This window comes from Notolepis coatsorum (assembly GCF_963971535.1).
Source record: "Notolepis coatsorum genome assembly, contig: SUPER_8_unloc_1, whole genome shotgun sequence".
Taxonomy (NCBI): Eukaryota; Metazoa; Chordata; class Actinopteri; order Aulopiformes; family Paralepididae; genus Notolepis; species Notolepis coatsorum.
The window spans coordinates 139,694-157,500 of NW_028174873.1; the positions used below are offsets into that span (position 1 = coordinate 139,694).

General features: G+C 45.2%; 1 protein-coding gene across 1 annotated transcript in view; it reads right to left on the minus strand.

The window, feature by feature from the left end:
- The window catches only part of pigs (phosphatidylinositol glycan anchor biosynthesis, class S), a 91,708-nt gene that overhangs the window by 69,196 nt on the left and 4,705 nt on the right, over positions 1 to 17,807 (minus strand). The window contains exons 4-11 of the mRNA XM_084338377.1: positions 16,650 to 16,739; positions 13,349 to 13,440; positions 11,742 to 11,985; positions 10,090 to 10,232; positions 8,914 to 9,028; positions 6,638 to 6,783; positions 4,238 to 4,338; positions 1,930 to 2,140 (exon numbers count right to left, since the gene is read on the minus strand). Coding sequence (XP_084194503.1) covers positions 1,930 to 2,140; positions 4,238 to 4,338; positions 6,638 to 6,783; positions 8,914 to 9,028; positions 10,090 to 10,232; positions 11,742 to 11,985; positions 13,349 to 13,440; positions 16,650 to 16,739 — 1,142 coding nt within the window. The remainder of the gene's footprint in view (positions 1 to 1,929; positions 2,141 to 4,237; positions 4,339 to 6,637; positions 6,784 to 8,913; positions 9,029 to 10,089; positions 10,233 to 11,741; positions 11,986 to 13,348; positions 13,441 to 16,649; positions 16,740 to 17,807) is intronic.

The window sequence follows — 17,807 nt, forward strand, 5'->3', positions numbered from 1 at the left end:
GCCCAGACCTCTCTCTCTACACTATGTTAGTGCTGTGCCCAGACCTCTCTCTCTCTCCACACTATGTTAGTGCTGTGCCCAGACCTCTCTCTCTCTCCACACTATGTTAGTGCTGTGTCCAGACCTCTCTCCACACTATGTTAGTGCTGTGCCCAGACCTCTCTCTCTCCACACTGTGTTAGTGCTGTGCCCAGACCTCTCTCTCTCTCCACACTGTGTTAGTGCTGTGCCCAGACCTCTCTCTCTCCACACTGTGTTAGTGCTGTGCCCAGACCTCTCTCTCTCTCCACACTATGTTAGCGCTGTGCCCAGACCTCTCTCTCCACACTGTGTTAGCGCTGTGCCCAGACCTCTCTCTCTCCACACTATGTTAGTGCTGTGCCCAGACCTCTCTCCACACTGTGTTAGTGCTGTGCCCAGACCTCTCTCCACACTATGTTAGTGCTGTGCCCAGACCTCTCTCTCCACACTATGTTAGTGCTGTGCCCAGACCTCTCTCTCTCTACACTATGTTAGTGCTGTGCCCAGACCTCTCTCTCTCTCCACACTGTGTTAGTGCTGTGCCCAGACCTCTCTCTCTCTACACTATGTTAGTGCTGTGCCCAGACCTCTCTCTCTCCACACTATGTTAGTGCTGTGCCCAGACCTCTCTCTCTCTCTACACTATGTTAGCGCTGTGTCCAGACCTCTCTCTCTCCACACTATGTTAGTGCTGTGCCCAGACCTCTCTCTCTCTCCACACTGTGTTAGTGCTGTGTCCAGACCTCTCTCCACACTATGTTAGTGCTGTGCCCAGACCTCTCTCTCTCCACACTGTGTTAGTGCTGTGCCCAGACCTCTCTCTCTCTCCACACTGTGTTAGTGCTGTGCCCAGACCTCTCTCTCTCCACACTGTGTTAGTGCTGTGCCCAGACCTCTCTCTCTCTCCACACTATGTTAGCGCTGTGCCCAGACCTCTCTCTCCACACTGTGTTAGCGCTGTGCCCAGACCTCTCTCTCTCCACACTATGTTAGTGCTGTGCCCAGACCTCTCTCCACACTATGTTAGTGCTGTGCCCAGACCTCTCTCTCCACACTGTGTTAGTGCTGTGCCCAGACCTCTCTCTCTCCACACTGTGTTAGTGCTGTGCCCAGACCTCTCTCTCCACACTATGTTAGTGCTGTGCCCAGACCTCTCTCTCTCCACACTGTGTTAGTGCTGTGCCCAGACCTCTCTCTCCACACTATGTTAGTGCTGTGCCCAGACCTCTCTCTCTCCACACTATGTTAGTGCTGTGCCCAGACCTCTCTCTCTCCACACTGTGTTAGTGCTGTGCCCAGACCTCTCTCTCCACACTGTGTTAGTGCTGTGCCCAGACCTCTCTCTCTCCACACTATGTTAGTGCTGTGCCCAGACCTCTCTCTCCACACTGTGTTAGTGCCGTGTAGGGCCGTCTTAAGTACTGTGAGGCTTCGAAGCTTCGTTCGATGGGCATGGGATTCGAATATGAAAATAGAATTCGAATATATATATATAAAAAAAAAAAAAAAATTGTGTTGTGCAAAATCAGCTCTGCCTCTCTTTGTTAACTACAACAAGCAATGCTGTTTGTTATTTAAGATGAGGTCGGACTCGGCACTGACAGATCTGTGTTCATTGTGCTGCTTTTATAAAGCCTCAAATGACGGCTTACAATATTTCATGAAAGCAAAGTGTTTCGTTTGTCTAAGATTTAAAAAGGTTTAAACTTTACAGCACTGACAAAGTTGAACAAAGTGCTGTACAAGTCCCACAAAAAAATATCGGACATCCCTAATTATCACTGTGGTCATGTGACCAGGTCTCACTGAACCGCATCACAACACGTACATATCACCACTGTGGTCATGTGACCCCGCCTCTTTGAAACCTAGTTTAATAAAGCAGGAAGCAGAGGTCTCTACACCCACCTGCTGGGCGATGTTGTCGTTGATGACAATGTTTCCTATCTGGTCAAGCAGCTGTGCCAGGGAGGTGATGGTGGTCGTTGCCGTGGCGACGTTCTCCACACTGCGGCTCCACATCAGCCGGTCCAGCTCCCAGTCGGTCAGACCGGCGTTACCACACGGTGCCAACAGGAAGCCAGGGGGCGGGGCTAAGGTCTGGACACCCAACAGCAGCCTGACAGGACGGGACAGAGGAAGGTTACATCCTGTATGTGTGTGTGTGTGTGACTGACACACACACACACACACACACACACACACACACACCCCCCCCCCCCCCCTTCCGGGAAGTGACCACTTCCGTGCCGTCCATTATTAACCCCATGTAAACGTAGTTGTACTTTGTAGACCTGAACCTATATTTTATCGTATAGCTATGGGTCTAATAACGCCGTCGAGTCTCACTGAGCTGCTTCTGGTCAACGTGGAAAAAAAACTGATTATTTTTACATTTCTGTACATTTCCGTTTTATACCGTTTTGAATATGAACATACGCCGGCCGGCCGCTTCTGAGCAATTCCAGGGAAAAGACATCAACGCTAGATCATCACTATTATCCTTTGTCGTGCACGCATGCAATGTGATTTAGACCGGCGCGCGCGCGCGCCCCCCGCCCCCCCCCCCCCCCCCCCCCCCCCCCCTACTGCAACCGAACGGAAAACAGCCAAACAGCTATAACACAGATGGCTTCAATCGCAGTAGAAATAAATATCAGATCAACGCAAGCTTTCATATACGGTGTCCTTACCTGGTCTCTGAAGTAAAGAAAAAAAAAAAAAATCCAATAATCTCATCGCCATTCCAGTTATCCACAGCGATCCTGCCTCCGACGTTGTTGGACATTGCACTTCAACGGGCGGGCGGGGTCAGTAGTCCAAAGTGTTTAGGACCCGCCCCCACGCCGCAGCTCGGTAGAGAAAAGAAACCAACCCGTTTTCTAACGGTGTGCATTACTGGCCGAAGGCGTTAGAGGGCGGTATAATACCGTCTGCCAGCTCAGACACACTCAGAATAGTATGCACAAGGTGCCCCGCTGAATTATGAATGGCAATAGATAATAAAAGAAATACCGTGACAGGAACGTAGATCTACGTGAACGGCAGTCAATGTGTTATGGGGAATGTGCTTACCGTCTTCTCCCGAGCCAGACAAGAAGATAGAGACCAGTTTTCTCTCTGTGCGTTCAGTAGAAGGCTATCCGGCTGCAAGCTAGCCTAGCTTAGCACAAATGAACAGAAGCAGATACGGACCACTAGCTTATCTTTTTTTTCTCCTCTTTTTTCTCCCATCCCAATTCCAATGTGCCAATTCTTCCCTCCCCTGTCTTACATTTACATTTAGTCATTTAGCTGAACGCTTTTATCCAAAGCGACTTACAAGTTCTGTACGACAGGTCATCAGGAAGGGCACAACTCTATCAGCTGAGTAACAATGTTCATCAAAGTGTTGAGTGCTACAGTGTAGGTTAGTTTATTAGGACAAGTGCATGACAGTAAGGTTAGTTAGGGTTAGATTTTTTTTTTTTTTTTTTTAATATTCAGATAATGGTTGAAGAAGTGCGTCTTTAGTCGACGGCGAAAGATTGGACGTGATTCGGCTGTCCTAACTGGGGTGGGTAGTTCATTCCACCATATGCGTTGCTCGCATATGCCCCCCACTGGCCGGTTGTAGGGAGGATATAAGCCTTGCATCACGTGTCCCCTCCGGTACACAAGGAGGCAGCCTGTCACATCTTTTCACCTGCCAGCGCGGACTCTCATTGCCGAGGTGTAACGTGTGGGAGGCTCACACTACCCCCCGCCATTTCCTGTCTCTGCTGTGCAGGCGTCCCCAACCGACCTGTAAGAGTCGCTGTTCACAACGTCCAGATTACCACCCATCGACTTCCACTCGCTAATTCTGCCAATTGAATTAGTAAACTAGGCTAGTTTGCAGCCAGATACTGTAGCTTTCTACTGGACGCACAGAATGGAAATTGGTATCTATCGTCTCGATTCTGGAGAAGACGGTAAGCACATTTGCCATAATGTTGGCGTGTTCCTTTAAATCAGTAGGTTTAGTCTTAGTCTACCAAGACTTTGTTAGTCGATTAATCCCTGCTGAAAGAGTCATTTCCTGAAAGAACTATAAGCACTTCTCTTCAAAGAGGCCCTTCTGCATGATTGAATGCGGGGGAACACAATTTTACAGATTTGTTGATTATTAAATCAACAGATTTATTAGTGGACAAGGTCCTTTGACTAGTAGTCGACAGCCCTGGTCTCTTCTTACCGAAGCTGAGCCAGGAACACTCCCATCACCTTGGTCATGCTGATGTCGATGTTGACAGGGAACTCTGCTTCTGGTCCATACTGATCATTAACATTATACACCTAGGAATACAAGAGAGATTATATACACCTAGGAATACAAGAGAGATTATACACCTAGGAAAACAAGAGATTATACACCTAGGAATACAAGAGAGATTATACACCTAGGAATACAAGAGAGATAATACACCTAGGAATACACAAAACAGATTATACACCTACAGTAGGAAGACACCAGATAGATTATACACCTAGGAATACACCTAGGAATACAAGAGAGATTATATACACCTAGGAATACAAGAGAGATTATACACCTAGGAAAACAAGAGATTATACACCTAGGAATACAAGAGAGATTATACACCTAGGAATACAAGAGAGATTATACACCTAGGAATACAAGAGAGATTATACACCTAGGAATACACAAAACAGATTATACACCTACAGTAGGAAGACACCAGATAGATTATACACCTAGGAATACACCTAGGAATACAAGAGAGATTATACACCTAGGAATACAAGAGAGATTATACACCTAGGAATACAAGAGAGATTATACACCTACAGTAGGAAGACACCAGATAGACTATACACATAGGAATACAAGATAGATTATACACCTACAGTAGGAAGACACCAGATAGATTATACACATACAAGATAGATTATACACCTACAGTAGGAAGACACCAGATAGATTATACACCTACAGTACAGTAGGAATACAAGATAGATTATACACCTACAGTAGGAAGACACCAGATAGATTATACACCTACAGTACAGTAGGAATACAAGATAGATTATACACCTACAGTAGGAAGACACCAGATAAATTATACACCTACAGTAGGAAGACACCAGATAAATTATACACCTACAGTAGTAAGACACCAGATAAATTATACACCTACAGTAGGAAGACACAAGTTAGATTATACACCTAGGAATACACAAAACAGATTATACACCTACAGTAGGAAGACACCAGATAGATTATACACCTAGAAACAGTTTGATTACAGTTAGTGCACTAGGGATGGGTACCGAATTCGGTACTTTTGAGGTACCGAACCGAAACACGTCGGTACTACCGAGTATCGAATCAAGTGAGAAACCGAAAACTTTTTTCTTTTCATGTCAACGTTCACACGCACAATATATGCTTACCTAGGATTTGACTTGATTCAACAACAAAGCAGTCGGAGCAATGACAAGCCGAAAACTGTCGAAATTGTAGTTTGGATTTTTTTTTTCACGACTGAGGTAGGTAAATTAAATGTCTTGAGACTAAAGTACCGAAAAAAGGTACCGTTGGGTACCGGTATCGATTCACAGGTACCGGTACCGGTTCAAATGTGAAAGGTACCCATCCCTAACTAACAGTATTAAGAAGATAGGAATACATGAGAATTGTGATGTGATGTCAGTCAACCTGGAGTTAGGTTGGTCTGATGCATGCTGGGTAGTTCCAGCCCTAATGGTCAGACCGGGGGCCCCCAGTGAACATCCTCTTCTGCGTTAACTCTTACTAATGGCATTTTATGTCGTTTTTTTTATGTTGCAGTTTATGCCACCAAGCCAATTGTCCGGGACAGGTAGAGTGGAAGAACGACGGGGCGCCCAAGTGGCCAACCATGGAACACGCTGCGTCGCGAATAGGGCTGCACCATTTTGGGAAATAATCTAATTGCGATTTTTCAGACAGATATTGCGATTGCGATAACATTTGCGATTATAATATATATTTTTTTAAAGCAGCCCCACAGAGGTTTATTGTAAAATGCGGCCTGCATCTGGCCTCTACGCTGTGGGTATTTTCGTGACACCGAGCCTGAAAATGTTTCTTTTTACCTGGGAATCGATACCGGTCCCCAACGGTACCTTTGTTCTGTACTTTACTCTCCCTCTCTGAAGTCTAAACTTCACAACACACAATCTAAAACCCCTCACCTCCCTCTCTGAAGTCTAAACTTCACAACACACAATCTAAAACCCCTCACCTCCCTCTCCCAAACCCATCTTGTATCTCAATGGGACTTCCTGGTTAAATAAATGAAGAAAAAAAAAAAAGTGCGATATATTTTCTTTTGCGCGATTTGATAATTGCATCATTCCAAATCGCGATTTCGATTTAAAAATCGATTAATCGTGCAGCCCTAGTCGCGAAGCGGCCGACCCGGGTTCGATTCCCGGACCCGGCGTCCTTTGCCGAATGTCTTCCCCCCCGCTCTGTCTCCCGTTCTTCCTCTCTCTCTACCGGACTGCCCGGTAGTACAAACAATAAAAATCTACCAAAAACATAATAATAATAAAAAAAAATGTAAAAAAGAGTTGAAGAGCGACTCACCATGATGCCGCCCCAGCGCGGCGAGTGGAACGCGTTGGAAGGGACTTCCTGTTTGCGGTGGTCGTGGATGTGGAGCGGAGAGTGGTGGGCGTCCGGCACGTAGAGCAGGAAGTTCAACACGGGGTTGGAGGAAGCAGCGCTGGAGCCTGAAACACGACACCTGGACGTTAAGGGGAGGAGCCTCACGAGAACATGGATCTGCGTTGGTAAATAACACAACACCTGGACGTTAAGGGGAGGAGCCTCACGAGGACATGGATCTGCGTTGGTAAATAACACGACACCTGGACATTAAGGGGAGGAGCCTCACGAGAACATGGATCTGCGTTGGTAAATAACACAACACCTGGACGTTAAGGGGAGGAGCCTCACGAGAACATGGATCTGCGTTGGTAAATAACACAACACCTGGACATTAAGGGGAGGAGCCTCACGAGAACATGGATCTGCGTTGGTAAATAACACGACACCTGGACGTTAAGGGGAGGAGCCTCACGAGGACATGGATCTGCGTTGGTAAATAACACGACACCTGGACGTTAAGGGGAGGAGCCTCACGAGGACATGGATCTGCGTTGGTAAATAACACAACACCTGGACGTTAAGGGGAGGAGCCTCACGAGAACATGGATCTGCGTTGGTAAATAACACGACACCTGGACGTTAAGGGGAGGAGCCTCACGAGAACATGGATCTGCGTTGGTAAATAACACAACACCTGGACGTTAAGGGGAGGAGCCTCACGAGAACATGGATCTGCGTTGGTAAATAACACAACACCTGGACGTTAAGGGGAGGAGCCTCACGAGAACATGGATCTGCGTTGGTAAATAACACAACACCTGGACGTTAACACATTCGGGATAAGTAGAGTTAACTCGCCATGCGTTGGACGCCAGACCCGAGATATCTCGGGTTTTGGTAGTTTTTTCTTTTATTCAATATTTTTATTCATTATTCATCCACTGACCTCGGTGTTGCCATAGGAAATGATTTAGAGATTGCCAAAGTGCAATACCGGCCGCATCCAGCTAGATGGCAGTGTCGCCCACGCTTTGAAACCTGATATATCTCACCCTGTGTTACGGTTAAATCCCTCCGGGCGATACATTTAGACGGAGCCGAGTAAATCACTTCATCCGACCACTTCGAAACACATCTGGCACACGCGATCCATAAGTTGTGCCAAATTATGTCCGGGACCAGATGGACACCAATACTGGAAATCGCGATCAGACAATTGGAATATTCTTTTTGGAATACCCCCGGCCAAAGGTAATTGATCTGACATCAATTTCAGCTCGATCCAACAATGTTTTCATATCGATCCAGCTGATCAGCGTCTGTAGTGTTCAACACGAATGCCGTTACTGGCCATCAAACCAGAGCTTCATGAGAGCATGGATCTGCTTTGGTAAATAGAGAATGACTGCACGGTAACAAGGAAACTATAAAAGAAGGAAGAGTCATCACGTCAGAATACCAGCGTACTCTGCTTGGTGTCAGACTTTGGTGTCAGTTCTATTGAAGCCTATGGGAGATGTAAATAATACAAAAAAATATACAAACTATATGAGGAAATATACATCAACCAATATATCAAACGTTAGCTAGTTAACAATGCAACAAATTGCAGATGATTCTGCCATCTGAGGCAATAACCTGTTTAAATGACAGGTCATGGCTGATCCCATTCAATGTCAGCAGAACTGACCGTTTTCACACTTGGCACCAATGTACATTGATGCGCTACACGGTGACGTGATGACCCTTCCTTCTTTTATAGGTTCCTTGCATGGTAATGGGGAGTGAGATATCAAACTGAAACCGTCATGTTCAATTGATGTTCTAAAATATTTTGGAAATCATTTTGAGATATTTGACTTTGATATTTGCTTTCTATTATTATTTAGACAACTTTGTATCATGATCCGCAATTTAAAAAAAAGAAATAAAGACACACTAACACGGATCGATGATAAATATCAATATATTAACCAGCCCTACTATACATAAACACATTATAAATATCAATATATTATCCAATATATGATAAATATCAGTATATTGACCGGCACTACTATATAAACACACCGATGGATGATAAATATCAGTATATTGACCGGCACTACTATATAAACACACTGATGGATGATAAATATCAGTATATTGACCAGCACTACTATATATAAACACACTGATGGATGATAAATATCAGTATATTGACCGGCACCACTATAGACACCATGTTGACCCAAACGGCAGCTGGTTCTCACCGAGCCGGGCCTCCACAGGGTTGATGACGTGCGCCAGGCTGTCAGCGTTCAGAGTGTAGACGTTGAGGCTGCTCTCAAAGCGGGGCTTGACCCCCAGCATGGCGTAGTACAGGATCTACGAGGAGACACACAGACAATAAATCAATACAGGAAAAAAATATGTAATAAACTGAGCATTTTCTTTTTTATTTGTAAAAAGAAAACTTCAAACATTCAATCATACCAGTTTATATAACAAGAAACTAAAATAAACAAAAAGGAAAATGTCATTTTGTTGTCAGACTTATTCAGACAAACATTTCTGACATGCTTTTCTTCGTTTTTGTCATTCATTTGAAATAACGTTCAATTTAAAATTAGAAACAACTTTAAAGATGGAGTTGAACTAAGACAGTTATCTTTATGGATATGATATTTTGCAAATAAAATAAGAACGTTAACAATTGTGCATACATTTTTATCATTACATTCAAAGTCTTGTGGAATTTAAAACCGGCTACAATTAATGTATAAAGCAAAAGGTCATGTACTTCCAGGAAACATTCAAGAACTGTTCTTTGATAGAGAGGGGGGTTATAATCTGAGGGGAGAACTCAATTTAAAAGTCTGAATGTTGTGCTAAAGCAATGTCCAAATATGAGACAATTCAAACAGATTTATAAGGAAATTATGTTCACGAGGTACAGCAGGGATGAGGAAGGGATTTGACTTTTTTTTTGACAAGTTTAAAATGTACACTCATTTGAGTAGTGGAAAAGGGGTAGGATTAAATAAGTGTATACTTCGTCCTACTCCTTTTCAAACATGTAAATTGAGTTATGTTTTGCTTTTGTTTATTTTTTTTCCATTTAATTTCTTGAGATCAATGATTTGTTTTGATTTTATATTGTTTGTTACATGTTCGAAATAAAGATCAATCAAATAAAAATCGAATCAAATCTAAATCAAAAGTAAAGATCATATTTTTCGTATGTGATGTTTTGCACAATATATAACTCTCAAAGTCTATCCAAAGTGTAATACTATGTGGGCAACGGCAGAACAAACGAGTTACACAATAGCATCACAATATATTGATATGTAACCCCAGATTCTTGCCAATACACAGCCCTAATGTTTTTCTTTTTAAACGTGAAGAATGCTCGGTGCAGCCAGGGGGCCGACTGGCCGCTGTACCTGAGAGTCGATGCTGAAGTTGGCCACGGGGGCCAGTTTGGAGAGCAGGGGCTGAACGTAGCTCTGAACAGCGCCCTCTATGGCCCAGTGGAGGCGGTGAGACTTTGGGTCTGGATTCAACAGGCTGAACGTTATCTCATAACCTAAAAGACAAAGACAACAGCGAGATTAGCGCTCTCCCCCGTGTGTCAATCTGGCAAATGTAATCTTACATTTCTTTTCAAATCAATTTGTTTAGTTTGATATAATTTGTTGATAATAAATAATACGAAGTGCAGGTCTACCAAAAAGAGAATAATATATTTTTTGTGCCCCATTTATTTATTTTTATCAAATGCAAAGACATTATTATATCGGCCATCAGCCACCCAGTTCTCTAAATATTGCTATAACTTTATCGAATCTGAATCCAGTGTATATATCTGTACAGACCAGACTAGACTGACCTGGACTATTAGATCTATCTGTACAGACCAGACTGACCTGGACTATTAGATCCATCTGTACAGACCAGACCAGACTGACCTGGACTATTAGATCCATCTGTACAGACCAGACCAGACTGACCTGGACTATTAGATCTATCTGTACAGACCAGACCAGACTGACCTGGACTATTAGATCCATCTGTACAGACCAGACCAGACTGACCTGGACTATTAGATCTATCTGTACAGACCAGACCAGACTGACCTGGACTATTAGATCCATCTGTACAGACCAGACCAGACTGACCTGGACTATTAGATCTATCTGTACAGACCAGACTAGACTGACCTGGACTATTAGATCCATCTGTACAGACCAGACTAGACTGACCTGGACTATTAGATCTATCTGTACAGACCAGACTGACCTGGACTATTAGATCTATCTGTACAGACCAGACCAGACTGACCTGGACTATTAGATCTATCTGTACAGACTAGACTAGACTGACCTGGACTATTAGATCCATCTGTACAGACCAGACCAGACTGACCTGGACTATTAGATCTATCTGTACAGACTAGACTAGACTGACCTGGACTATTAGATCCATCTGTACAGACCAGACCAGACTGACCTGGACTATTAGATCTATCTGTACAGACCAGACTGACCTGGACTATTAGATCTATCTGTACAGACCAGACTGACCTGGACTATTAGATCTATCTGTACCAGACTGACCTGGACTATTAGATCTATCTGTACAGACCAGACTGACCTGGACTATTAGATCCATCTGTACAGACCAGACTGACCTGGACTATTAGATCTATCTGTACAGACCAGACCAGACTGACCTGGACTATTAGATCTATCTGTACAGACCAGACTAGACTGACCTGGACTATTAGATCCATCTGTACAGACCAGACCAGACTGACCTGGACTATTAGATCTATCTGTACAGACCAGACTGACCTGGACTATTAGATCTATCTGTACAGACCAGACTGACCTGGACTATTAGATCTATCTGTACAGACCAGACTGACCTGGACTATTAGATCCATCTGTACCAGACTGACCTGGACTATTAGATCCATCTGTACAGACCAGACTGACCTGGACTATTAGATCCATCTGTACCAGACTGACCTGGACTATTAGATCCATCTGTACAGACTGACCTGGACTATTAGATCCATCTGTACCAGACTGACCTGGGCTGGACTTGAGGACCCTCATGCTGTCGGCCAGGTCCTTGTCTTTGGTCCTGTGGCCGAGACGGACCCGGTGGCTGAGGGCAGCGGTGACGTCACCGTGGCTGAACGACATCACCTGAAGCACCTGCCGGACCCGGGGCTCCAGGTGGGCGAGCAGCTGCTGCAGGGTCCCGCCCACTCTCATCTGTCGTCCAATACGAAGCATCGCCGTCCGCCTCTGACCAATGTACACCTCCACATCCTACACACACACACACACACACACACACACACACACACACACACACACACACACACACACACACACACACACACACACACACACACACACACACACACACACACACACACACACACACACACACACACACACACACACACACACACACACACACACACACACACACACACACACACACACACACACACACACACACACACACACACACCAGTGAAATCCTTCTCAAGGGAAGAACGAGAGCAGAGAGCGTACGCTATAGACCCTTTTATTGTAAACAAAGAGGGGGTTTTGGGACGGCTGCCATGGAGGTCTCCAGGGACGGTCTGGATGGAGACGCCTGACGTCCAGCCACCTGCCTGGGCAGCTCTTCCATCCAGAAGGTCCCCGGTCCAGTCTCCCCCCAAAAGATGAGCGTGCAGCTTGGAGACAGAAGCAGAGTTTTTCCTACAGGATACACACACATTTTATATATATATATATATATATATATATATATATATATATATATATATATTAGTGCTGTCAGGCGATTAAAAAAAATCTATCTAATTAATTACAGGATTTGTAATTAATTAATCTAATTAATGGCATTTTAATCGCATAACCATTTTAGGCCTGATATTCTATAATCATATTTCAAATGGCATGTGTCCGGATGGCAGAATTCAGTACTGCATCTACAAAACCTTCTGTTTAATCATCTTCCCTTTATTCATTTGCTTAGATTTTTCAGGTCTGGTCAATTTGAGCATGGTGTTATTCACAGTCAAAGATAAAACAAATTTTTTATTGATATTCTCATTTGGTTCATTACAATTGACTCAAGCCTAGTAACAGACACAGTATTTCTGACACTGGGAACACATTCCCTGAGATCCATAGATGTCCCTAGAATCAGATACCAAGAACATGCAAATGGACCATATTGAAAAAAAAGTCTGTGTAAAATGTGTATTCTACGTTCTTATGGAATGAATGAGTTTAAAAATAAAAATTTAAACGTTTTTTATTTTTTTTTATTTTGAGTAAATTTTCATAACGTGATAATTAGCTGTGTAATTAGTTAATCTAATTAACGCGATAAACTGACAGCCCTAATATATATATATATATATATAGGGAGAGAGAGAGAGAGAGAGAGAGAGAGAGAGAGAGAGAGAGAGAGACACAAATATATATACCGTATATTATATATATATAGAGAGAGAGAGATAGAGAGACACAAATATATATACCGTATATTATATATATATATATAGAGAGAGCGAGAGCGAGAGCGAGAAAAAGACAAGAGAGGGAGAGAGAGAGAGAGAGAGAGAGAGAGAGAGAGAGAAACAAATAGAAACAAAGAGAGAGTGTTAACCTCAGGCAGCAGTGAGGACGCCTCTGGGATCACATACACGACCACGGAACCACAGGGACTCTCACTGAGCACGTGCAGAGCGAGATCAGCCTCTGCGGAGAGAGACACAGAAACATGACGTTAGTTGAACCCATGTGAAATCCTCACAGGACGGACGCAGAGCCGCCGTCGTCTGGTAATCTGAAAGTTCCTGAGTCGATCCCCGGCTCCTCCCAGCTTCCTGTCCTTGAGCAAGACACTTTTTTTTGTATCCACTTTTTCTCCTCCTGTTTTTCTGTGTTTTTCTCCCATCCCAATTTTTTGTCGTTATGCCAATTCCCCCTTCCTGGTCGTTGCTCGCATGTGCCCCCCACTGGTCGGTCTAGAGAGCCATGAAGTCTATCGGATGCTTCCTCCGATACATGCAGAGTCAGCCCGCCACTTCTTTTCACCTGCCAGCGTGGACTCTCATTGGCACGGCGTAACGTGTGGGAGGCTCACACTACCCTCACCATCTCCCTTCCTCGCTGTGCAGGCGCCCTGACCGACCTGTAGGAGTCGCTGTTTACAACGACCAGAGTACCACCCCACCGGCTTCCCTCCCGCTGACTCTTGCCAATTGAGCCAGTATGACGGCCGGCCCAAGCCGGAGGCAACGCTGACGGCCGGATTCGATACCGGTGTCTCTCGCGTTGGTGACGAGCGCTTAGTCCGCTGCGCCACCCAGCCGCTCTTGAGCAAGACACTTAACCCCTTAACTGCTACCGATGAGCCGGTTGTCGCCTTGCATGTCTGCCTCTGCCGCCGGTGAGCGAGTGAGTGGCTGAATGTGAGGCCTACGTTGTAAAGGGTTAAGTGGATAAGCGCTATATAACTGCAGTGCATTTACCATTTACTAGGGAGGGGTGGCCAAATGGTTAGAGAAGCGGACTGGTGACGGATAAGTCGCTGGTTCAATCCCCAGACTGGCAGGAAGATATCCATAGAGGGATGTGGGTGAAAAACCATTTCCCTTCCCTCAACACCCACTGTTCAGCTGCCCTTGAGCAAGGCACTTAAGCCTAAACTGCTCCAGTGGAGCTTTTCTCAGTGGTCAACAGGGTCACACTGTGGTTGTACTGGGCAGCTCCTAGTGGTCAACAGTGTCAGACTGTGGTTGTACTGGGCAGCTCCTAGTGGTCAACAGTGTCAGACTGTGGTCGTACTGGGCAGCTCCTAGTGGTCAACAGTGTCAGACTGTGGTTGCACTGGGCAGCTCCTAGTGGTCAACAGTGTCAGACTGTGGTCGTACTGGGCAGCTCCTAGTGGTCAACAGTGTCAGACTGTGGTTGTACTGGGCAGCTCCTAGTGGTCAACAGTGTCAGACTATGGTTGTACTGGGCAGCTCCTAGTGGTCAACAGTGTCAGACTGTGGTCGTACTGGGCAGCTCCTAGTGGTCAACAGTGTCAGTCTGTGGTTGTACTGGGCAGCTCCTAGTGGTCAACAGTGTCAGACTGTGGTTGTACTGGGCAGCTCCTAGTGGTCAACAGTGTCAGGCTGTGGTTGTACTGGGCGGCTCCTAGTGGTCAACAGTGGGGTCAGACTGTGGTTGTACTGGGCAGCTCCTATTGGTCAACAGTGTCAGACTGTGGTTGTACTGGGCAGCGCCTAGTGGTCAACAGTGTCAGACTGTGGTCGTACTGGGCAGCTCCTAGTGGTCAACAGTGTTAGACTGTGGTTGTACTGGGCAGCTCCTAGTGGTCAACAGTGTCAGACTGTGGTTGTACTGGGCAGCTCCTAGTGGTCAACAGTGTCAGACTGTGGTTGTACTGGGCAGCTCCTAGTGGTCAACAGTGTCAGACTGTGGTTGTACTGGGCAGCTCCTAGTGGTCAACAGTGTCAGGCTGTGGTTCTACTGGGCAGCTCCTAGTGGTCAACAGTGTCAGACTGTGGTTGTACTGGGCAGCTCCTAGTGGTCAACAGTCTCAGACTGTGGTTGTACTGGGCAGCTCCTAGTGGTCAACAGTGTCAGACTGTGGTTGTACTGGGCAGCTCCTAGTGGTCAACAGTGTCAGACTGTGGTTGTACTGGGCAGCTCCTAGTGGTCAACAGTGTCAGACTGGTTGTACTGGGCAGCTCCTAGTGGTCAACAGTGTCAGACTGTGGTTGTACTGGGCAGCTCCTAGTGGTCAACAGTGTCAGACTGTGGTTGTACTGGGCAGCTCCTAGTGGTCAACAGTGTCAGACTGTGGTTGTACTAGGCAGCTCCTAGTGGTCAACAGTGTCAGACTGTGGTTGTACTGGGCAGCTCCTAGTGGTCAACAGTGGTCACACTGTGGTTGTACTGGGCAGCTCCTAGTGGTCAACAGTGTCAGACTGTGGTTGTACTGGGCAGCTCCTAGTGGTCAACAGTGTCAGACTGTGGTTGTACTGGGCAGCTCCTAGTGGTCAACAGTGTCAGACTGTGGTTGTACTGGGCAGCTCCTAGTGGTCAACAGTGTCAGACTGTGGTTGTACTGGGCAACTCCTAGTGGTCAACGGTGTCAGACTGTGGTTGTACTGGGCAGCTCCTAGTGGTCAACAGTGTCAGACTGTGGTTGTACTAGGCAGCTCCTAGTGGTCAACGGTGTCAGACTGTGGTTGTACTGGGCAGCTCCTAGTGGTCAACAGTGTCAGACTGTGGTTGTACTGGGCAGCTCCTAGTGGCCAACAGTGTCAGACTGTGGTTGTACTGGGCAGCTCCTAGTGGCCACACATAAAACACAGATAGCTTCAATCGCGGTAGAAAGAAATATCAGATCAACGCAAGCGTTCATATAGAGTGTCCATACTGTACCTGGTCTCTGAAGTAATGCAAAAAAAAGAATCCAATTATCTGATCGCCATTCCAGTTATCCACAGCGATCCTGTCTCCGACGTTGTTGGGCATTGCACTTCAAAGAAAAGAAACGAACCCGTTTCTAACGGGGTGCAATAATGGCCGAAGGCGTTTAGAGGGCGGTATAAGACCGTCTGTCAGCTCAGACACACTCAGAACAGTATGCACAAGGTGCCCCGCTGAATTATGAATGGCAATAGCGATTAAAAGAAATACCGTGAGAAAAACGCATAGATCTACGTTTCCGGCACTCAACGGTTGGGCCACAGAAACGTAGCTCTACGTTAACGGCAAACAAAGTGTTAACACTGCTTGAAAGTCACAATATATAAAGCATATATACGCACCAAAGAAAATACCTTCTTTCATATTTCCAGCTCTAGGTCACAGTAACAGGAGAGGAAGGAGACGGGACTTTAACAACGACCGTCAATCTGAGGGAAGTGACAGCAGAGCTCTCTAACCTGCGGCACTGGGCTGGTCCAGAGCGTCCTCCTCCATGACGGTGGCTGTACGGTACCTGGTGGCATATCTGTACTGTACATCTGTGTCCTCTGGGGGGGGGGGGGGAGAGAGAGAGAGAGAGAGAGAGAGAGAGAGAGAGAGAGAGAGGGAGAGAGAGAGAGAGAGAGAAGCAATTTTAGACTCTCTTGGCAATGGGAGTGGGTTTCTTCATTGAGCACTTATCCTCACCATTAGGACACATGTGTTTTATTATATATATATATATATATATTAGTGCTGTCAATAGATTAAAAAAATTAACTAATTAATCTCACAATTTTCTGTAATTAATCTAGATTAGAAATAGCATTTTTCTATTTAAGACCGAAGCTTGTAATATATTTAAATCATGGAATTAATGTAAAATCAACACAAAGAAAGCATATTTAGATTCAAAGACTATTTTAATAGCTTTTGTAAAGGCCATATGAGTGTTTTGGTTATTAAGTAGTGTCTTATTTATGTTTGAACACTAGGGGGCTCACCGCCTCCATTATGGCCCCTCTTCTATAAATGGCTTAGCTAATTGCCGTAATCGCATGCACCTGTGATGAGGTTACATTTTTCTACCTGTCTCACCGTTTGGAACTGACAATGGAGCAACTGACAACTGTTCCGATTTAACCCTTCATTCACCATCATTCACCTTTGGACAACAATAAACCCTGTAAACCGAACCGGCGGCAACTTTGACATTCAATTCATTCAACATCACAAACTTTGGGACTGAGTAAGATAATTAATTGCGGGTGCATCGTGGACGCTTGTCGATTCATTGGGGAGCGACAAGCGGACACTACAGCTTTCTTTGAATACAGTTTCTCTCCTGTGAAATACAAATGTTCAACAAAACCATCAACATTGACTCAGCTAGACCTCTTTCTTATATCCGCGGCGCCGAGATTGAAGATTTCTCACTCCATAGATTAATCTAGATTAATTTATTTTAATGCTTTAAATAATTAAAATGAATCTCCAAAGTTAAAGCATTAACTTTGACAGCCCTAATATATATATATATATTATATTATTATAATTGTACGCGTGGGGCTTCGCAGCGACAGCGTTACATCGGTCATCAGGTGACTGGACCAGCGGACGTGAATCTACCGATGTGT